The sequence below is a fragment of the Idiotropiscis lumnitzeri genome, chromosome 4 (assembly GCF_059441095.1).
Source record: "Idiotropiscis lumnitzeri isolate Australia: NSW breed Sydney's pygmy pipehorse chromosome 4, RoL_Ilum_1.0, whole genome shotgun sequence".
Classification (NCBI taxonomy): Eukaryota; Metazoa; Chordata; class Actinopteri; order Syngnathiformes; family Syngnathidae; genus Idiotropiscis; species Idiotropiscis lumnitzeri.
Window position 1 is genome coordinate 28,397,427 of NC_142394.1, and position 22,090 is coordinate 28,419,516.

A 22,090-nucleotide genomic window follows, 5' to 3' on the forward strand; every position below is an offset into this window, starting at 1 on the left:
CCCCCCCCCCAAAAAAAAAATAACCACCCCTCCCTCCCGCGCATGCGCATGCGCACGCCAACGTCCCGAACGAGCACAGCAGAGGCAGAAGCCAGAAGGGGACGGAACTCGGGGGGTGAAGAAAGAAAAAGAAGAAAAGGGTTGAAAGGGAGGGGGAAGAAGGAAGAAGCAGAAGGAAAACAAGCCAGAAGGGTGTGTGCTCCTCGTCTATTTTCACACACGTTCTTGTCTTCAGCGCAGCAAAGGAACGGGAGGAATCGTGCACGCGCGCAGGTAATACGCGTTCCAGTTCCGCAATCTTTCACTTGCAAACTACATTTGCTTTACTTTCAACACTTCCGCAACCTTCGCAAGTTCCCAGAACTTTTTTTTTTGTACGGGGCAAACGTCAAGTCGGGTTGGGTGGGTGGGGAACGTCGTCACGTGACCGTTCCTGGGTGCAGCTGCTTTTGCGTGTCCCCCACAGCAGTTGACAGCCCGATGCAAGACAGGCCACGCCCACCACCAGTCGTCAGACTTGACCCCTGACCTTTTATCTCTGCAGCTGTGTTGACATGCTTTCTGTTTATTTACACATCCCGAGTGTAATATAACGCTGAATATTACCGTCTATTGTAAGTGTGTGTGAGATGAACCAGGAAGCATTCATTGTTTGCATAGTCATGTCGGGTGGCTCGGCCTTGTTACCTCATGCATGGGTAGTGATAAGCTTGGGTGTAGTTTGGCACAGAAGCTTAAAAACTTTGCATGGGATTGACAACGCCTGTCATACAGCAAATTTGTTTCTGACCCAAATAGTGACAAAACACTGACTGAAGCATGGTCTTTAATCTCCTCTTGATTACTTCCAGGGCCAGTGTAACATTCCAAAAATCCTGACAGGCGAGTTTTGACCGTTCATGATCAACACCCGAACCTGAAACACTTCACAACACCCTCACACGCGCCCGACATGGAGGAGCCCATATGTGCCACGGGTGCGGCGGTGCAGGTGCGCAGTCTGAGGGACCGGCAGGAGGGTCTCGGCCAGAATGACAAAGCTGTCAAGTTCCTGGGTCAAGACTACGCGAGTTTGCGGGCGCAATGTCTCCAGAGCGGGAGGCTCTTTGAGGACAGCCTGTTCCCCTGCGCCTCCTCCTCCCTGGGCTTCAACGAGCTTGGACCGAGGTCGTCCAAGACGTCCGGCGTGCGCTGGATGAGGCCTACGGTGAGATGCAGCAAACTGTACAGTACCTCCAGAGTGTTCTAAGTCAGAATTTGAGAATTACTTTGTGATATTCCCTCTGGTGCAGTGGTTCTCAAACTATATACTCGAAGTATCACCGAAAAAGAATTACTGTAAAATCCTATGGTTAACACAACTCCTTGCACAAAAATCAACCAACCAGTGAGCCTTGTCGAAAAAGTCATCACTTTGGTGAATTTTTGGGGTACCATGGCTTGTTAGAGAAAAGATACGCAAAACGTGCTTACAAAGAGTGGCCGCCTAAAAGATAATACTTCGAATAGGATTTTTCATTTTCAAGCTCCATCCATTATGATGATGACCCGCTCAATTCTTTTTTTTTTTTTTTTACAAATCAGTGGCACAGTAGAACAGCAGCAACATTTTTGCTCACGGCTATAATCAAATCAGAATCTAAAATCAGAGTCTTCGGGCAGTAGGCGAGGTGCATTGAACTGGTTGCCAGCCATTCGCAGGGCAGACAAAGATAAAAATCCACGCTCGCATTCATACCCTGGCACAATTTGGAGGGTGAATTGTTGGAAGTAACCGGAGTACCCGGAGAAAACCCATCCAGGCAGAGGGAGAACATGCAAACTCCACACAGGAAACCCTGGGCTGGTTTCAAACCCACGACTTCTGCACTGTGAGGCTGCAAACCAGAAAACTAAAAGGCTGAACTTAAAGTGGAAGTCAACCCAATTTTTTTCTTGTCAAGAATATGTTCTATGCAGGGACACTAGTCGAAACAGGCCATTCTGATTATTAGCGCATTTCTCAGCTTTAAAAAACAGGTGAGCCGTGATTGGTCCTGACGTGAGCCCTTGAGCAACTGTGATGTAATTGTCACTCGAGACAAAATGGTCACCGTGAGATGGATAAAAACGGGTGGATTTTAATACTTAACACATATTGTACAAGCGCAATATTAATCATAATGCCACGTTTAAATGAGTGAAGGAGCATAGAATATTTTATTGCAAAGATTTTTTTCGGGTTGACTTCCCCTTTAAAGAATGATCTAATTCAAATGTATTGTGAAATAAAAATATGAAGGTTGTTTAAAGATGAACATTTTGAAAAAAAAAATAAAAATAATTCACTGTATTGTACTTCAAAGTTAAATACAACTGAACTGAAATGATATATGTGCATCCAAAGATGCGCACTTAGAGCATTTAATGAATTGATTTTTTCACTGTTCTAAGAGTCGCACAAGCAACTCAAGTTTCTGATGTGCTTCCCTCACATGTTCGCAATACGACAGTAGCGTGCTCATCGTATTGCATGTTAGCGTGACATGCATGCTCCGATGCGGCCGTGATTGTGTGCCCCGCGTTGCTTCCCGCACACGGCCCTTTCAACACACGTCTGCACTCAAATGTAAACGTGAAGTCAAGCGTGCGCACGTGTGCGATGACACTAATAGGCGCTCTCTTTTTTCTCTTTTTTTTTTTTTTCAGCTGCGTTTCAACTCGGCGCGCGCTAGAATGCGGCACTGTCAGAAATAGATCTTATAAAATATAGAATCTATTTATAAATATCAAAGCAGCAGCCCCTCTCATGCTAGCTTGATGCTAAAGCTAGCCATACAGCTAACAGAAGCGTGCTTTCACTGGATTGGTGTTGAACATTTCCTCATCCAGCAGGTGAGAATTTGTGAGGTGAGAAACACCTCCACTTTTGTTCAGTCGCACGACAACGATCGGTTATCTTTTTTATTATCGTTTAGATTTTTTTTCCCCAAAAAAAGTATTTGGTGCAGCTTATACGCAGGTGCGCTTTATAGCCCGGAAATTCCGTTGGTCATTTTGTTGGGTGATGTTCAGTGATATTTTTCTCGTCTTGGCTCAGTAATAATTGGAAAACACTGATTTCCAGTGCAACCAACGGAGTGTGTGTCCATGTAAAACAGCTCTGTGTGTGTGTGTGTGTGTGTGTGTCTACAGGAGTTGTGCAAGCGTCCCGCTTTCATTGTGGACGGCGCGACCCGAACTGACATCTGCCAGGGAGCTCTGGGTAAGTCGGAGAATGTCTGAGTGTCACATTGAAAATTCAGAGGCCAACTGCAAGCCCCAACCATGCTCGACGGGAACATGCTGTACGCACGCCAGAGTTGTCGTCAAGACAGCACCAACTGAGACCAAGACATTATTCAGACTAGAGGGTATTGAGACTTTTGGAGGCCAAGACCAAGACTTTGTATATCGTCCTTAATTCAAATGGAGAGCTGACTGCACTTTCCAAATGTAATAATGCGATGACAAAACATTTTTGCGTGGCTGCAGGTGGATACTCTAAGTTTTCATCGAATTTCATGAATAAGAATTGAGTATTAAAGGTTACCGACCCCCCGTACTAGTACTATACTAGAATGGCAAAGTTGCTCTACTAGTCTACAGAGAAGCTCTACTAGTTACTGTTTGTAAAAGCGGACTATTAGTGTCTACTAAGTGTAGATTAATAAAATATGTGAAGCCTTTTGACTTGGATAGGACATGAATGCACAAATGTTTTTCCATACCCAGCTTGATCATGTGACATAGTTTGTGTAAGTGTATGTGTGTGTGCGTGCAGGAGACTGCTGGCTGCTGGCTGCCATCGCGTCGCTAACCTTAAATAACAACCTCCTGCACCGAGTGGTTCCGCATGGGCAGAGCTTTGACCAAGGATATGCCGGAATCTTCCACTTCCAGGTAATACAGTCAAGAGTTGAAAAAAAAGAATTGACGTAGGAATTATTTCTTTGCATGGATGACAGATTTATGATGTGTGAGTGGAATGATAAAGATTTTAATCGGCCCAAGGTTAAAGTACTGGGGGAGGAGCACAGTGTTTAATTCACAGATTTGTTCCTGGTTGTTTTTGTGCTCAGGCCAAAGCCATGTCTAATATTCAATTATTGCTTTGTTGCAATCTTATGGCATCTTGGAGATAAGGAATTATGTTAAAGTGAGGAGCTTCATTTAGTCAGGCCATAGCCCTGTCAAATAGAAAAGTAGTGCTCTGATGCCATATTATGTCATATCTTTTCTTTTCGTCAAATACAAATGAACTGCACTTAGGAAGTGATTCCACTAGAGGGAGCCTACGTACCACTTTGAGGAAAACTGGACTAGAAGATGCAAAATAGGGATAAGCCCAATTGGAAAGTTGAAAAAAGGCACAAACGCTGGCGTCTTGCGTTGCCATGGTGACACGGCCCTCACGCAGCAACCCATGTTCACAGTTCTGGCAGTTTGGCGAGTGGGTGGAGGTGGTGATCGACGACCGCCTGCCCGTCAAGGACGGCAAGCTGCTCTTCGTCCACTCGGCAGAGGGCGGCGAGTTCTGGAGCGCGTTGATCGAGAAGGCCTACGCCAAGTAAGCCGAGCGCCGGATCGCCGCTTTAGCCTAAGCCCAAGTCACCCGTGGACTCCGCCCGCCTCAGGTTGAACGGCTGCTACGAGGCGTTGTCCGGCGGCAGCACGTCCGAAGGCTTCGAGGACTTCACGGGCGGCGTGACGGAAATGTTCGAGCTGAACAAGGTGCCCTCCGACCTCTTCAGCATCATGGGCCGCGCCATCGAGAGGGGCTCGCTGCTCGGCTGCTCCATCGACGTGAGTATCAACCTCGATATGTTCACCGTAACTTGGGGTTAGGTCTTCTGACTTTGTCGCACCTGTGTTTGTTTTTGATCCCAGATCACCAGCTCCAGAGACATGGAGGCGGTCACCTTTAAGAAGCTGGTCAAGGGACACGCCTACTCGGTCACAGGCTTGGACGAGGTGCGTCAACGTCACGGCGGGGGGGATGTGTCCGATGTGACGGCGCTCCAACGTTGTCTCCTAGGTTGTCTTCCGTGGAAACATGACCAAGCTTGTCCGCATCAGGAACCCGTGGGGGGAAGTGGAGTGGACCGGCGCTTGGAGCGACAAGTGAGACACACACAAAACGTGGCTCATGTAAACATGTGAGGCCTCGCGCTCCACTGAGAGTCAGCGAAGGGGCGAAGGGGGGGCTGATTATGTAAGCAGACATTCCAAAGTGTTCCCTGCTGGTGGATTCCATTCACTTGAATCTTTTCCCGTCCAGTTCTCGAGAATGGGACAGTATAGACCGTGGAGTCCGCGCTCGGCTCCAAAACCGCAGCGAGGACGGCGAATTCTGGTGAGTCCGCTTTGTCTTTTGCTTCCATAAAGGTTGGTGGTTTAAAACCCCCGCTTGGTCCCGCCACCCCCTCCCGTCGTAGGATGTCTTTCAGCGACTTCCTGCGCGAGTTCACCCGTTTGGAAATCTGCAACCTGACAGCCGACGCCCTCCAGAACAGCCAGATGAAAACGTGGAGCGCGTCGCTGTACCCAGGCGAGTGGAGACGGGGCAGCACGGCCGGAGGCTGCCGGAACTATCCCGGTAAGAAAAGACGCAGGATGCGTGTGGGTTTGAAAGACTAGCTTGACCTTTAACCTCTTCCATCCAGCCACTTTTTGGCTGAACCCGCAGTTCAAGTTGCTGCTGCAGCATCCCGACGCGCCGGGCATGTCGGACTGCAGCTTCCTGGTGGCGCTCATGCAGAAGGATCGCAGGAAGAAGCGGCGGGAGGGCAAAGACATGGAGACCATCGGCTTCGCCGTCTACGAGGTCGGCGTCCACCCGCGAAGTGTATTGTGTGCACTTCTTAATCTGTAATCTCATCAAGTGCTCTTTTTGCAGGTTCCCAGCGAGGTATGAGCCTTCCAATCAGGTTTTTATCCAATAAAGCAGAACGGTGGGGTTAACCGACTCCCGTCTCAGGCTAAAGGGCAGACGCGGGTCCACTTGAAGCAGAACTTCTTCCTGACGAACGCCTCCAGCGCCCGCTCGGAACTCTTCATCAACCTGAGGGAGGTCAGCTCGCGTCTGCGTCTCCCGGCCGGCGAATATGTCATCGTGCCGTCCACCTTCGAACCCCACAAGGAGGCCGACTTTGTCCTGCGGGTTTTCTCCGAGAAGCCTGCCGATTCAGAGTGAGTCAACGCTTTGTGACGTCCTTGGAAACGTGGCCATTCTAACGTGAAGTGTTTGCGCTTCAGGGAGCTGGACGACGACGTGGTGGCGGATCCGCCGAGCGAGGTGAGGAAAGCACAGTGTTGAATTGAACGATACAAGAACGCATGACACAATAAGTGTTCTCCGCACATTATCTGGAACAGTTCAGACTCTTATTTACTGTATTTTACGGACTATAAGCCGCTAGTTTTTTTTAGATTTTGAACCATGCGGTTAATACAGTGGTGCGGCTTTTCTTTCACCACTAGGGGCCCTCTCTAGTCCAGAAAATACGCTAAATAAATCTTGATGTATTTTTTTTTCTATTGGGTCTGTTCTGCATTAATTAGCAAAGTTGTTGCCGTGTTAAAAGGCACTGTTTTAACAATTTGTTTATGTACCTTTATGCGTTCACTGTACAAAATTTTTCTGTACATGCAGTAGACAACTCATTTTTTTCAACATAGAAAACTGCGGCTTATAGTCTGGTGCGCCTTGGATATCTTTTTTTTTTTTTTTAATACCATGACAAAAAAATATAAGTTATCAGTGAGCCGAATTGGTCCAAGAAATTGTCCCATTGCTAATTTTGTCAGCCAACATTAGATTCTGACACTGCAACACAGAATCTGAAACCTGATTGGTCAGAAAAATGTGACTTGTGGAGGCGTGAGAAACACTACAAAAGTCCAAGAACAAGCTTTTGGAAGTAAATTAAAACAATTGAATGGATTTTTTTTTTTTTTTGACCAACTGGGAGAACGCACCACTCGTTTGTCCCTCGTCGTCCTGCTATCCATCACAGCTTTTCTTCTCCTTGTAGACCTACTTGGACGAGAGTCAGATTGAAGCCGGCTTCAAGAGTCTTTTCCGACAGTTGGCTGGTCCGGTGAGCACATGCTGCTTTTTCCCCTTCTCTTTGGTGTTTGACGTTTGACGTGACAAAGACGCTACTGTCGTCTTGTGTGTGGGGGTGTGTATGCGTGTGTGTGGGGGGGGGGGGGTGCGTGTGTGTGTGTGTGTGTGTGTGTGTGTGTGTGCTGTGAAGGACATGGAAATCAGCATCAACGAGCTGCAGACCATCCTGAACCGCATCATCAGCAAGCGTAAGTACATTATCAGCGCGCCCCCCCCTTACACACACACGCATAGACATGAACACGGTTCCCATGGCAACAGACAAAGACCTGAAGACGGACGGCTTCACCAAGGAGGCGTGTCGCAGCATGATCAACCTCATGGACGTATCCTTGCCGCCGTCTTTGCTGGGCACGCTCCCGTCTCCGTGTTTGGTTTTGAGGTCCAGTCATGTGACTCAAGTTGGTTTCCTTAACGACTCGGCAGTCGGACGGCAGCGGGAAGCTTGGCCTGGTCGAGTTCCACGTACTTTGGGAGAAGATTAAACGCTACCTGGTAAACTTTTTTGCACACAAACACACGCGGGTCACTCCGGAATCACACGAACGCTGTTGCTCTCGAACAGACCATATTCAGGAACTTTGACCTGGACAAGTCGGGAAGCATGAGCTCCTATGAGATGAGGATGGCGTTGGAGTCCGCAGGTGCGCCGCCTTGCCGTGTGCGTGCGCTACCTTACTCCTCAGCTGCGCGCTGACCTTTGCCCCCCTCGCCGCAGGCTTCAAGCTGACCAATCACCTGTTCCAGCTCATCATCCTGCGATACACCGAGGAAGACATGGCCGTCGACTTTGACAATTTCGTCACATGTCTGGTCCGCCTGGAGTCCATGTTCAGTGAGTTTTGTCCGTGACTTCAGTCTCCTTAACCGCCCGCCCCGCCCACCTCACGCTGACTTCGCCGTGCTTGTTGTTGCGACAGAAACATTCAAGATCATAGACACGGATGCCGATGGCGTCATCTCGCTCAACTTCTCCCAGGTACCAGGAAATGTCGTAACCGCTTGCTTACATCCTCATGCGTCACCACTTCCCGTTTCTCGCAGTGGCTCTCCCTCACCATGTTCGCCTAAACGCCAGTGGACGGCGTGTCTGGTGCCTTCAAGACGCCTTGACCTCATCACCGCCTCGCGTCATGCTGGCATGTTCCTGACGACGTGGATTGCTGCCGTGGAGCAGGGGTGTCAAATTCCTTTCGGGCCATCACGACTGTGAAAACCGTTTCAATGTTTCGTCAGCACATCACATGACTACATATACGCAATTGCCCCTGACACACTAAATTCCGTACCGAAAATGCATGATAAAACATGTTTGGGAATGGGCAAATGAAGCTCACCTGTGAAGTTCAGAGTATATTTTGGGATTTAAAGCTCTATTTGTACTTAAGCCGTTCTTGTTGCTAACAGAAATTTCGTCATGGAAAATGGTGGCATGCAAATTTTCGTGAAAATGCTCGTAAGGCCTCTACACACCACTTCGCAGTCGGCCGTGTCGAATCAGGTCAGGCGCTCGCGACAAATGATCACTGTGATTGGCTTTCAGCTAGCCAAGCAGTGCACTGGACAAGAACGGGAAGTGACGAAAGCGTAAAATATGAACCTATTCCTCGACTGAATCAACTTCATTCATTTTTCACATCTCCTCCATGGACCTAACGGCTGGCTGGATCGAAGAGCACAAAGACGAATTCGTCACTCTCATTCAAAAAAGTCGTAATTCAACTTCACCGTCAAAGTTCGCAGTGACTATCGCCGCCAGTGGCATGGAGGGGTACTACATCTCACATATGCGCAGAAGGTCCGGAATAGTTGGCATTTCCGTCCTTTTCCGGTCCAATGTGCCGACTTCTAGTCTGACGCGACAGTTGGCCACGAAGGCCGTCATCGGATTGGTGTGTAGAAACCTTTAAATGTGGAAAAAAAAGGGCCACTGGTGGTACATATTTTAAGCCAAAATGACATGAACGAACCAATTTAGCCAGAAACATGGAGACACTTTTTCGCTTTGGTGGGCCACATAAATTGAAGCAGCAGGCGTATTGGGGCCGCAGGCCTCAAGTTTAACACCTGCGCTATCGAGGAACTTAGTTACGCCTTTTGCAACCTCACCGCCATCTTGTGTGGACCAGTATGGGATGCCGTTATTCACCTTTTTGTACATTTGCGCCATTGTGCTTCAAGCCAAGCCCAAGACAAACATATACGTGGCTGCGTAGACGGAGCTTTGATCGCCGCTTCTTGTGCCAAACTGGCGGCCATTTTCCGAGCACCTGCGATGTTGTGCATGTGTCTGTTTTTTAATGGTGGAACAAAATAACACTTTTGTAACTCTTAAGAACTTCTTGTTTACACGTATAGTAAAAGCCAATCAAAGTCACAAAGTGTGTAGTAATAAATAACCTTTATTAAAAATAAAAAAAAACAGGTTGACTTCAATCACACTTGTACATGTTGATCAACAAACAAAGAGGAGCAATGGAATGTCAGACTCGGGAATGGAAGTTTGACCGAGAGAACACGGCGAGATGGCTCAGGCGTCGTTGTTGTTGTGCTCCATCCTGCTCACCATGGTGAAGATGAGCTGCTCCAGTTGCTCCGCCCTCTGCTTGCCCGTCTGGAGGACCTCCTCGTGGTTGGCCTTCTCCTCGCTGTCATAGTCCATCACCGCCTGGTTGGTGATGAGCGACAGGGCGAAGACGCGCATGCCGCAGTGGCGAGCCACGATCACCTCGTGGACCGTGCTCATGCCTGCCGTGGGAAAAGCACACGTCAGCTCCAAAGTGACAGCGGACGACTTGAGTCGCATTCCTTGACTCAACTCACCGACAGCATCGGCGCCGAGTTTATGCAACATCCTGCACTCGGCGATGGTCTCAAACGACGGACCGCCCAGCACGCAATAGACGCCCTCCCTCAGGAAGTCCCCGAAGCCCAATTCCTGCCCCACGTCCATGGCCAGCTGTTGAAGCTCTCGGTCGTACGCGTCGGACATGCACGGGAATCGCACGCCAAACCTGAGTTGCACATGGCTCGTTTAAACATGGCGCCGGTTGGTTCATGCGTTTGCGCGCGGTCGGTTTCCTACCTATCGTCATTGAGGCCGGCGAGTGGGTTGTTTCCGGCGAAACCTGGCATGTTCAGGTGGTCTTTCATGATCATGATGTCCCCCACCTTGAAGTCCTGATTGAGACCCCCCGCCGCGTTGGTCAGGATCACCGTGTCCACACCCAGCAATTTGAAGATGCGCATGGGAAGTGTGATCTGAACACAACAAAGAGCACACAATGGTCTTAGCCCCCGGGGGCACTGAGATACGACACCAGCGCAACAAACCTTCTGGATGGGGTAGCCCTCGTACAGGTGGAAGCGGCCCTGCATGCACACGCACGATCGCCCCTTGAGTGTTCCGAAAACGAGCCGTCCAGCATGTCCGTGCACTGTTTGAAACCAAACAGATCGGCCAAAGTTGCGGCGGGACGTTTGCGTGGCGGGAGAGGCGGCCGGACGGACTCACCCGTGCTCTGCGGGAAGTTTGGAATGTCCTTGTAGTTGAACGCCACCTGGTCCTTCAACATTTCCGCCAGGCCACCAAGGCCTGAGCCGCACACGATGCCGACCGAAGGCTGCACGTCGGTCTGAGCCCGCAGCCAATCAGCTGTGGCCTTGCAGTCCTCGTACGTGTAGCTGCAGCCCAGGAAGAACGTAACATACAGTATGTGACTCACCGTTAATATATGCTTCTCTTTTTTGAACATCCTTATATTGCGACTATTAATCACTTGTGACACATTTATCAGTAGTAATCATTTCCTACTGCAGCATGTTACAGATAGAATAGTAATAAATCACAAGCAGAAGCATTGACCAACAGATATAAATCATCTACAGTCTATAATATAATATTAGTTCCGTGAAATTGCATTCATTTATGTCCAACAGCCTATTTTGTTAATGTTTGTGACCCCGCCTCCTTGGTTTCATTACTTCCAGTACATCTTAGGTGTCAAACTAAAGCGCAGGGGGTCCAGATCCGGACGAGCACATTTTATAGAGCCCACAAAAGAAAATGATGTTGCTGATGACGATTGACTTCTAGCAAAAAAAAAAAAAAATCGAATTTTTCTTCAATAATCTCCCTTTTAAAATAAATGTCATAAATTCAGAATAAACTGTTTTTACAGGTCGCTACTTTCAAAACTAGTGATTCATGATTTTTCTTTTGTGCGTGTATTATTCTTATTAGTCGATCATACATTTGGGTTCAATCATAACGACCCTGCGAGGAACCCATAATTACGATGTGGCCTCAGACAAAAATTAATTAGACACCCTTACAGTACATGGACCTCTATATTGATTTTTTTTTTGTTCAATCAAACTTCTGCCTCACGAGTGTTGGCCAAAGTAAAATAAAAACAATATTCGCCATAGTACTGTTATTTTAGTTAATCATATTTCAAAGTAATCAATTTCACATCCTCTTATTACTTGGTCAAAGCACAACTTGTTCAGAGGACTTCGACTTTTTGTATTAAATAGATAATCGGCGCTCTAAGGGAAACAACTTTTTTAAAGCGATAAATTGTAATTGTTAAATAAGTAAACGATAACTTACCATTGGTTACCTTGCGGAAACATGACGGCGCAATACAATTGTCTCAAGTAGCAGGCTGGAGAAAAAAAACAGTTAGGTCACGTTGTGTCACGTTGCGCACGATATTTTGCGGCGGATTATGTTGTGTCGCTTTCTCGAGAGCGCGAGTAGTTTATAATAAAGCGGCATCCCATCCCGAATGACGCATGCGCAGAACGCATTCTCATTGGTTCAAATGACACGCCTCCACCCGCCCCCGAACCTCCACTTCCTTTTTTTGGGGGAGGGGCGGGCGAATAACATTTTACGACATCCCGATTCAATCATTCACCAGTTGCCATCTTTGTATGTTTTGTGTTATTAAAGAAACATCTATATGATTCTATTCTTTTAAAAACGCACAAGGTCACGGAGTTGGCTCATACACACCCCCCCACGGACCCAGTGTGTCACTTTGTACTTTTCACAGTGTTTGCATTGTGTCTGTGTGTGTTTGGTGGCTTCAAATCCAATGAGTCATAAAAGCCAAAAAAAAAAAAAAAATCTTTATTTGTTCCACAAAGTCGACCTTGAGTGTTCCCACACCTTATCTCCCGGACAAGCTGGCCTCCAGTTTGATGTTTTAGTCATAACAGGAAGACAACATCACCATGTCAGGAGCGTACACACCTCGGCCTGTACAGTACTGTATGTTTATCTAAACTAGGGGTCACCAATACTGTTGAAAGGGTAAAAGTTAGATAAGAAGTTAAAGAAAGGTCAGTAAAAGTGAAAACAACTTTTTTCTTAAAAAAAAACCAAAAACATACAAACCAGGACAATCATCCCATCCCGTGACATCAAACAGCATGTGCGAAACCAACTGAAGTGAGCGTTTGACGTCAGAGGCCTCACGAGACAGACAGACACACTCACGAGGCCCGAACCTAATCGATTCATGCACAGTCTTCATGCCGCTTCTAATTATCTCCAAGCAATTAGCATCCTACGTTAACCTGACAAGAGTGGGCCGTGACATGGGGTGTCATGACATGCGACCTGACGAAAATGCAAACGTGTGACTGGCGAGACCTGAGCGAGAACAAAATGAGTCATTTAAAGCCCACAAACAGTAAGTACCAAGTGCGTTCACTGTAGAAGTTATGTAAACGCGCTTATTATGGGTCAAAGTAAGTGTGCCGTCTGCGCCATCAAGGATTTAATAGCAAGCGCTGTGACATTTAGCATCCACATGACAAGCCGACAGGCCGCCAGTAGCTGCTGAGGTTCACATAACACCACCAACAACTTTTGATTTCAAAACATTTCCTGTTTGCTCTTCATTTCTTCAACTTGTTCTCAAAGTTCAGCAGTCCAACAACAAACGGACACACTGGCACGATAGCAAGATGGCAGAATGATGTTTCTCTGTGTGTATTTGTGTCTCGGCAGCTTCATGTTCACACGGCACATTTCACACAAGATTCTGAGGCTTAGCGTGTTGATTCACGCCGCATGGAGACCACGAGTGGCGTGGCGTTCTCGTTATGTAACTGACTTGGCACAAGGGAGTCTTCGTGTGAACACTGGCACAGGTCACAGGTGCTTGTGCTTACTATCAACATTTTTTTTTTTTAAAAGTATAATATAATGAATTTAAAAAGGAAAATTCTCCCTGCAAATGTGTCTGCACAATAATTACCTTTCGGGGATGGTTATAGGATGTAACTTTGCCCGAAATAGCTCGATTATGCATTTATTCCCCTTACAAAACCATTAAGGCCCACACCATCGAGTAACTTTTTCTTGCTTTGTACGAAATGGGACTTGATATCCATAAATGTATGATTTTTACAAAATAATGTGCAACCCAGAACATTTAAAATCATGACTGAAAGGAAATTTATTTTTATATAGGCAGGTTGGTGAGATCAAAACACAGACTTTAATCACACATGACCCAAATTCTGACATTTTAATTCTTATTGTTCTTATTTTATCATTTTTCTTACTTTGAACAGTTCGGTTTTAATTGCTTTTTATTGATGTACGGTGTCCTTGAGGGTCTTGCAAGGTCTCGTAAAATGGATTATTATTATTATTATTATTATTATTATTATTATTATTATATTATATTATATTATATTATATTATATTATATTATATTATATTATATTATATTATATTATATTATATTATATTATATTATATTATTATTATTATTATTATTATTATTATTATTATTATTATTATTATTATTACATTGCATTACATCTGAAATGGATGGCCTTGTGAATTTTCTGTGAAAATGAATATTTCGAGTAGCAATATTTTCAGAATCTATCACTGAATATTGGAGCCCTTTTTGTTTCATTTACTGCCATGGCTTTAATGTATTTTAATGTAGGCAGGTGGACAATTGCAACCTATTTCTGAAAAGTACCTATTTTAGTTCATAGGTGCTTTATGACTCAATTGAGGTGGTCAAAATTTTCACAAATGTGGAATTTATGTAAATTTAAAATTATTCTATTTTTTTTAATTAACTCTATTATATTGAATTTAAAAAAGATACTCCCTTCAAATGAGTCTACACAACAATTACCTTTTGGGCTGGTTAAGATAAGATATATATATTTTTTTCCCAAATATATTTATTGGAATTTAGTATACAAACAGACAAAACAACATTAACAGAGAAAAAAAAAAAAATAGATAAAAATTAAATCAATGATAAAATAAAATAAAATAGGCCCACATGGATATTAGAGTAACAATACCAACATATCAGAGACAAGTTACCATTTCAGAATATAAATGGTCTTTTAACAATAGTTGAAATTTCAAGTCCAACAAAAGTCAAATAAGGTTCTCTTCTTTGCATTTATTCCCCTTACAAAACCATTATGGCCCACACCATTGTGCAACGTTGCCATTCTTCGTAAGAAATGTGATTTTATATCCATAAATGTAAGATTTTTACAACTTAATAGGTAAACTAGAACATTTATAATCACAACTGAATGGATTCTTTTATATATATAGATAGGCGGGTTGTCAAAAACAAACAACGGACTTTAATCACACATGAAACAAATTTGGAGCCATTTCATTTTTAAGACAGGGTTCAAAGTTTCAAAGTCTATAGCAGGGGTGGCAAACGGCTTGTGCAGACATTTTAATTCTTCTTCTTATCATTATATATATATATATATATATATATATATATATTTTTTTTTTTTTTTTTTTTTAATAAAATGTTTCGTATTTTGAACAGTTCAGTTTTAATTGCTTTTTATTGATGTACAGAGTCCCTGTGGGTTTCGAAAGGCGCTTGCAAATTAATTGTATTATTATTATTCTTATTATTATATTTGTTTACTTTACACCGCTCACTCGTATACCACTTCGGGGGACCTCGATCACATATGGTAGCCACTGGGGACGAAACACCTTATTTTTCACAATAAGTCATTTATTTTCCTATTTTTATGTCCACTTGAGGGCGCACTGACGACCACTTAAATGACATACTGAAATTGGCTGCTCCTCAGGATTTGATGCTTGACATTGATGCCCTCATTTATTTTTTTTCTGTGAAAACGAATATTTCCATTACTTTGAATGTTCTTCCCCTGCCTACGTGGATTATCTCCTGGGACTCCGGTTTCCTCACAAATTCCAAAAACATGCATGGTAGGTTCCGGTTGATTGGATACCCTGAATTGTCCCTGGGTTTGTTTGTGAGCGTGGATGGTTGTTTGTCTTTGTGTGGCTTGCGATGGGCTGGCAACCAGTTCAGGGTTTGCCCAGACAGTTGGGATAGGCTCCAGAACGCCTGCGACCTTCGTGGGGAGAAGTGGCTCAGATTGTCTATGGATGAACCATAATTGGAAAAAAACTGGAATTGTTGTTTACTGCTCCGGCATTTAAAACTACATGTCCCATGATGCATCGCGACGAGCAGTCATTATCCGGGTAAACCGGTCAAGGGGAGGCGAAAGAAAAAGCTGCCACTTTCCAAGACTGAGGTCTGCTCCTGCTCGGAAAAGAGCTCTTATTATATCCAACACAGGTATGACATTGAAAGATGCCTGCGGTTATAACATTGTCATTAATTATGTGCTAAGTAGAGAACTACTAAAGAAAAACGTTCGAGTAGGACCGGTACAGTCGTGAAGTAAAGTTCGGCGGTCTATCAGTGTCAACGCGATGCTAACGGTTAGCCAAGCATCTAACGCTGTTCTGTTGTTTTTCTTTCTTTTTTCCCCCCACATTTACTCACTTTAGTTCACGGGAAAATAATGCTGCTTTTTAAAGTGGGCCAGTCGTCTGCCCGTTGTGGTGCAATTCTACGCATCGCACCCGGAGTCATTGGGTTTGTATCGTCATGTTTACACTCCTTTAAATATCGTAAAATATCGTAAATATATACATTCTGTATACACCTGAAATGTATATTCATAGTAGGCTGCTTAATAACATATAAATGCTAAAATCATAATTTTTTTCAGCGCTCAACGCCAGGCAGTCGTGGCTGTGCACAACACACGCCTCTATGCTAGTCAAGCTACACAGGTATGTGACAGAATGCTTGACGTGTCCATTTTATGAATGTCATGTTTCTTGCACACCTTATCCATCCCTTTTGGCCCAATGCGTTAGTACTGGTGGTGATATAACATAATCACCCCATTCTGGAGCAAGTAGGTGAAAGTTCACTGGTCACATGGTCCACATTTAAGGTGACACTGCAGCTGTCCTGACCAGCGCACAAACAGGAAGTAGCGTAGTGATGTTTTTAGTGGTTGACACAATTGTACTGGAATGATTTTTGTTTTAATGTATGTACAATACATGGCAATGTTATATTGACACGTTGGGATGGAAGCTGTGTATGTGGTTGGTACCTTGACTGACATGTCCTTGCATGAAACCTTTCACCTCTTTCACACAGTCATACACTCTATGTAGCCATAAGACTTCATGCCATTGGATCACTTTTATGCAAACATACAATTTATAAAATGGCGTCAAAATACGATGTTGACTTGAGCCAAAATAGCTCGGCATTGTTGCTCTCTTGGTGAAGTGAAGGGGAATCTCTCTTATTTTAGGCAGTGTTGGAGAAGCCCGCAGCAGTCGGAGCGGCTACTGCCACTGCAGCGGATAAGACGACGGCTGCAGCAGTATGTTGCTTCCCAAAACGTTGCAATACTAGTGGGGTGTGTTCGACTGCTGCCATTGACTTTGTACTGTTTACTATCCCACAGGAGTCCAAATCTTTTGCTGTCAACATTTTCAAGGGGCAGATTGCCACGTCACAGGTGTTTCCCTTCCCTTCCGGTAAACCAAAGCTCTGACTGATAAATTATTTCAATATACTACCGACATTGATGAGTAATTTCTCTTGTGTGTTTTAGTCTTGAACGAAGAGCAGGAGCAGTTCCTTCGAGAGCTTGTGCCACCTGTGGGCAAGTTTTTTGAGGTAAAATAGAAACTGCTCTGGCTCGCCGACGATTTCTCTCGTTCCTCTTGTGACTCCCTTCCTGTTCACAGGAGGTGAACGATCCGGCTAAGAACGATGCGCTGGAGAAAGTCGAGGACCATACGATGGAGGGCCTGAAAGAAATGGGCGCCTTTGGCCTGCAGGTGCCGGCTGACCTGGGTGGCCTGGGCCTCACCAACACACAGGTGCGTCTGCTTGATATTGAACCAGCGAGGATGGGTTTTACCCAGTTGGCAATAAGCTCATTCGTCTCTCCTCAGTATGCCCGGCTGGTAGAGATCGTCGGCACTCATGATCTCGGCGTCGGCATCACGCTTGGTGCCCACCAATCTATCGGCTTCAAGGGCATTTTACTTTTTGGCAGCCCTGCACAAAAAGCGAAATACCTGCCTAAACTTGCATCCGGTACTCCAGCTCACTCACTCAGTGCTGTTTTGTCATGAAGGAAAGAAAGAAGTGACTCGTGTTTCGTTTGTACAGGTGAGCACATTGCTGCCTTTTGCTTGACTGAACCAGCCAGCGGTTCTGATGCTGCTTCCATCAAAACCACAGCTGTGCAGTCGCCCTGCGGACAGTACTTCACTCTCAATGGAAGCAAAATCTGGATAAGGTGAGACCACTGAAGAAAAATGCTTACGAATCGCATCCATACATTCCTTATCTGGGCCGCTTTATCCTCACGGGGGTTGCGGGTGTGCTGTGCTGTCGACGGGAAATAGGCCAGGTACACGCTGAACTGGTTGCCAGCCAATTGCGGGTTTAACAAGCCGCGAGGTTTTTAATACATACATAAAAGAAACTAGAAAACATTAACTTCTGAATGGCTACGTCAGCACATTATCCACTCTGCAGACTTTTTGTCTCATCACCGTTTGTTTGGAATTGCCTTTTCACATGCTGCCTGCATGATCATAAGATGGTACTTATCTTCAATCATCACACATTCTTCAAAACATTGTAGCCCAAAATCATCCTAATAATTTTGCATGAATGCTCCCAAAAAGGATTCACTGACTCAAGTCTTTTTACACTTGTGACATTTTGTTTTCCTCCATTTAGTAATGGCGGTCTCGCTGAGATCTTCACTGTGTTTGCCAAGACACCAATGAAAGATCCCAAGACAGGAGAGATGAAGGACAAAATCACAGCTTTTGTTGTGGAGAAGAGCTTTGGAGGCGTGACACAGTGAGAATGTCTCTCATTTATTTATTTATTGTCTACCTAAAAAAAAAAAAATCAGGCATGCCAGTTATCCGCGAGTCACATATTTCTCTTTTGCCTAATAACCTTTTTCTTCCAAATCCCAGCGGACCACCAGAGAAGAAGATGGGCATCAAAGCCTCTAACACGGCCGAGGTTTATTTCGATAACGTCCGCGTGCCAGCCGACTGCGTGCTGGGAGATGTGGGAGGTGGCTTCAAGGTGGCTATGAACATCCTCAACAACGGGCGATTCGGCATGGCGGCCGCCCTCTCCGGCACCATGAAAGGAGCCATCAACAAAGCGGTGACTTCCGACTTCCACACTACAACCACACCTGCGTTTTAGCACACGAGAGGGGCAGACTCATCCATGTGTCGAAATAACTGTCAGTTTCCTCTTTTCATCAGGTGGACCATGCAACCAACAGGACCCAATTTGGCAACAAGATCCACACCTATGGAGCCATCCAGGAGAAGGTGGCCCGCATGGCCATGCTGCAATACGTCACCGAGGTCGGTAGAAGTTGAGCACGCGTGAGTGGCTCGCCATAAATCCACACTGACGAGTTCTTTACACTTGCCGCAGTCTCTGGCCTACATGATCAGCGGGAACATGGACAGCGGAGCCACCGAGTTCCAGATCGAGGCGGCCATCAGCAAGATCTTTGCTTCTGTGAGGACCTTTGACGTTCCCAGTCATCTGATTGGTCTATTGCCGAGGGTTAACTGCATTTTTGTCTTTGTGAACATCTTAACAGGAAGCTGCGTGGAGTGTGACGGACGAGTGTATTCAAGTCATGGGCGGCATGGGCTTCATGAAAGTGAGGGATTGCTCCACATCTTCTGACAGTGGCGATGGAGAAAGTCAAATCAGAGAACACGCACTTAGGAGGCGCATTTTTATTTATTTTTTTTAAATAGGACGCTGGAGTGGAGAGAGTGATGAGGGATCTGCGAATTTTCCGTATCTTCGAGGGCACCAATGACATCCTCCGGCTGTTTGTGGCCCTCAACGGCTTCCAGGTGAACTTTCACATCATCATTTCGCTTGCCAACGCTCCGCCTCTGTCCGTATCTTTGACTTTGACCCTTCTCCTCAGAATGCGGGCAACCAGTTGAAGAGTTTGCAAAAAGCCCTGAAGAATCCAATTGGCAATGCTGGGCTCCTGGCGGTAGAACTGACCAAGAGAGCCAAGAGGTAACAAACATCTCAGCACTTTACTGGACTTTATATACTGGAGTGCAGGGCTGAACGATTTTGGGGAAAAAAATCTGACAGATTTTGCGATTTCCATTTCTTTTGCTATTTTTTTCACAATGAACAGTGACATTTATAAACATGGCAGAAAATGCCATTGTAACATAAAAACATTAACAGCTATTACTGTAATAATGCAAAGACACTAAAGAAGTATTGTGTGGGGGGGCAGTTCTTTCTCAAGTTTTTAAAAATGACTTGTCAAGTACAACTTTGTATTAATGTGCAATTGTGTATACGAAAATGCAATTTTGTGGGTGAGTGGGGCACAACGCAGCTTTGACGAACTCGAAATCGTGTCATCTGAGATCGCAATTTTGGTCCCACAACGATAAATCTTCTGACTTTACTTGCTCGCTTGTTTTAGGAAGGCTGGTATGAGCACCGGATTGACACTTCAAGGAAATATCCACCCTGAGCTGGCTCAATGTGGCGAAAAGGTGCTTGATCATAGCTTGATTCCTGTAGGTCCGCGTTTTTTTTGTTGTTTTTTTTTTGGTGCCCTCATCACCTTTTTGTCCTTCAACCTAGGCCGTGAAAGCAATTGAACTATTTGGCGTGGCTATCGAGGAGCTTCTTATTAAACATGGCAAGAAGATTATTGGTGAGCGTTCCTCCAGATAGAACTTGTTTACGTTGGCAAGCAAAGGAGAAAATGAATAATCGCGTCATGTTTACAGATGAGCAGTTTGTGTTGATGAGAGTCGCAGACTGTGCCATTGACATTTACACCATGATTGTTGTCCTCTCAAGGTACGTGCATGTTGACCTCTTTTGTGTGTCTACTAACTGCCTCCCAAGTATCTGCGTAGCTTGATGACATTCTTGTCCTCCGCAGGGCGTCGCGCTCCCTGAGTCAGGGCCAACCCTCAGCCCATCATGAGAAGGTTCTGTGCGAGACCTGGTGTGTGGAGGTGAGATTTTCTTCCAAGCACGCATATCATCGAATGTAACCGGTGCGCTTTGCTGAAACTCCCATGGTCCCGCAGGCTCATGACAGACTCATGCGGGACATCAAGGCGCTGCGCTCCAGCCAGTCCAGGCAACTTTATAACAACTTTCGGGCCATTTCCGCTGCAGTGATTGAGAATGGGGGAGCGGTCGCCCCTCACCCACTAGGTTTCTAAACACTCGATGGTTTGTTTCTTGTTTTTTTTTTTTTCTATTTTTTTTTTTTGGTGGGGGGGATCGGCGAGCAACACAACAAACAACACCTCATCTTCCGTTTTCAGCTGGTGGTGAGGTTCATCTTCCGTGTATTTATTTGTAAGGATGTCAGATTGTCTTCAAGCCGCAGAAAAAAAAAAAACTTTTTGTAGTGAAAAGGCCTTTGTACAAACGCCACAAGCGCCTCATCTATTTCCCACCACTCCACTCATAAACCTTGAACATTGAGCTGTAGAAAGGGACTCATTTGTCAAACTGGTTTTATTTGTGTACTTTGAAATGGATTGTTGTTTACTCTAATCTGCATTTATGACATTTAATAACCGATATAGGAGATTATGCTTTCAGTGCGTTTCTGCATGTTGGGTTTTCTTCACCAATGATGACTGTTGCGCCTTTGCCTTATGTAACGTCATGGCCAAGCAAATTCTTCTCCAGTTTGCTGTGTCACCTCACGAACTGAAATAGAGCAATTGCAAACATCCCGGAGATGATCACACTTTCGATTAATGTAAAATATAGCAAGGAGGGAATGCTGGTTTTCATGAAATTGAGCACTCAATAAAATCCTTCTATTATGAGCGTTGATGTTGCATTTTTCTGTATTTTAAATTTACATCATGTACCGTACATTGCCGACCCCTTTTTAAGAATGTGTGATGCTCATATGGCTTACGGTTCTATAGTACTGTTTGTGTTGGTGGTCGAACATATGAAAAGGTATGTAAGTGTCCTAACATAATCTTCAGATGAATTGTTGGAATCTTGCGGTGTTGCAGGTCACTTTTGTCCTTTTGGGGTCGACTTTCATTATTCAATCTGTTATCGATGAATAGACCACAGGGTGGCAACCTGTCACAAAATGCAGTAGAAGAAAATCTTAAAATATACCAGAGATGATCACACCCCATAACGCACATACTGTAGCAAAGGGCCGATGTCATTTTTTAATGAAAAGGTTTTGCTTTAGCAAATAAGTTGAACATTTTAATAAAGTCATGCTGTTACCTATTTGTTTTCTGTTGCTTTTTTGTCACTGATGACACCCCCTCCTTTTTTTTAACTGCTTTTCCAAAATAAACGCTACTAAAATAGTCATTTGAATCCATTACAGTGAGAGGTTTTGTATTTCCATTTTCACTCAGTTCAAGTAATGAACTATTCTCTAATTAAATCCATTTTTTAAACAGATGTAATTTATGCTGATTAAAAAAAACACTCGGCTACTTGT

General features: G+C 45.0%; 3 protein-coding genes across 3 annotated transcripts; 2 read left to right on the plus strand and 1 right to left on the minus strand.

Moving 5' to 3' along the window:
* The first annotated feature begins 52 nt into the window (after window positions 1-52).
* On the plus strand, window positions 53-9,586 carry capn1 (calpain 1). Its single transcript, XM_088295217.1, has 22 exons — window positions 53-273; window positions 852-1,207; window positions 3,175-3,244; window positions 3,803-3,921; window positions 4,455-4,588; window positions 4,656-4,824; window positions 4,909-4,992; window positions 5,057-5,142; window positions 5,300-5,374; window positions 5,457-5,617; window positions 5,685-5,845; window positions 5,918-5,929; window positions 5,999-6,210; window positions 6,277-6,316; window positions 7,056-7,121; window positions 7,281-7,338; window positions 7,412-7,476; window positions 7,577-7,645; window positions 7,716-7,794; window positions 7,869-7,985; window positions 8,071-8,129; window positions 8,195-9,586. Exons 2-22 carry the CDS (start codon window positions 953-955, stop codon window positions 8,219-8,221), a joined length of 2,118 nt encoding a protein of 705 aa, XP_088151343.1. The 5' UTR covers window positions 53-273; window positions 852-952; the 3' UTR covers window positions 8,222-9,586.
* LOC148339035 (purine nucleoside phosphorylase-like) lies at window positions 9,533-11,925 on the minus strand. The gene is made up of 6 exons (XM_088295218.1): window positions 11,766-11,925; window positions 10,665-10,834; window positions 10,484-10,587; window positions 10,236-10,411; window positions 9,974-10,164; window positions 9,533-9,898 (listed from the first exon to the last, which is right to left on the minus strand). Exons 1-6 carry the CDS (start codon window positions 11,786-11,788, stop codon window positions 9,681-9,683), a joined length of 882 nt encoding a protein of 293 aa, XP_088151344.1. The 5' UTR covers window positions 11,789-11,925; the 3' UTR covers window positions 9,533-9,680.
* Window positions 11,926-15,553: 3,628 nt separating this feature from the next.
* acadvl (acyl-CoA dehydrogenase very long chain) lies at window positions 15,554-21,440 on the plus strand. Its single transcript, XM_088294572.1, has 21 exons — window positions 15,554-15,798; window positions 16,014-16,101; window positions 16,238-16,301; window positions 16,841-16,912; window positions 16,997-17,069; window positions 17,147-17,211; window positions 17,283-17,417; window positions 17,493-17,637; window positions 17,713-17,842; window positions 18,292-18,417; window positions 18,540-18,738; window positions 18,843-18,947; window positions 19,021-19,107; window positions 19,193-19,255; window positions 19,356-19,457; window positions 19,535-19,632; window positions 20,060-20,132; window positions 20,224-20,296; window positions 20,373-20,445; window positions 20,531-20,606; window positions 20,682-21,440. The coding sequence occupies exons 1-21, from the start codon at window positions 15,663-15,665 to the stop codon at window positions 20,817-20,819; spliced, it is 2,121 nt and encodes a 706-aa protein (XP_088150698.1). The 5' UTR covers window positions 15,554-15,662; the 3' UTR covers window positions 20,820-21,440.
* Window positions 21,441-22,090: the final 650 nt, after the last annotated feature.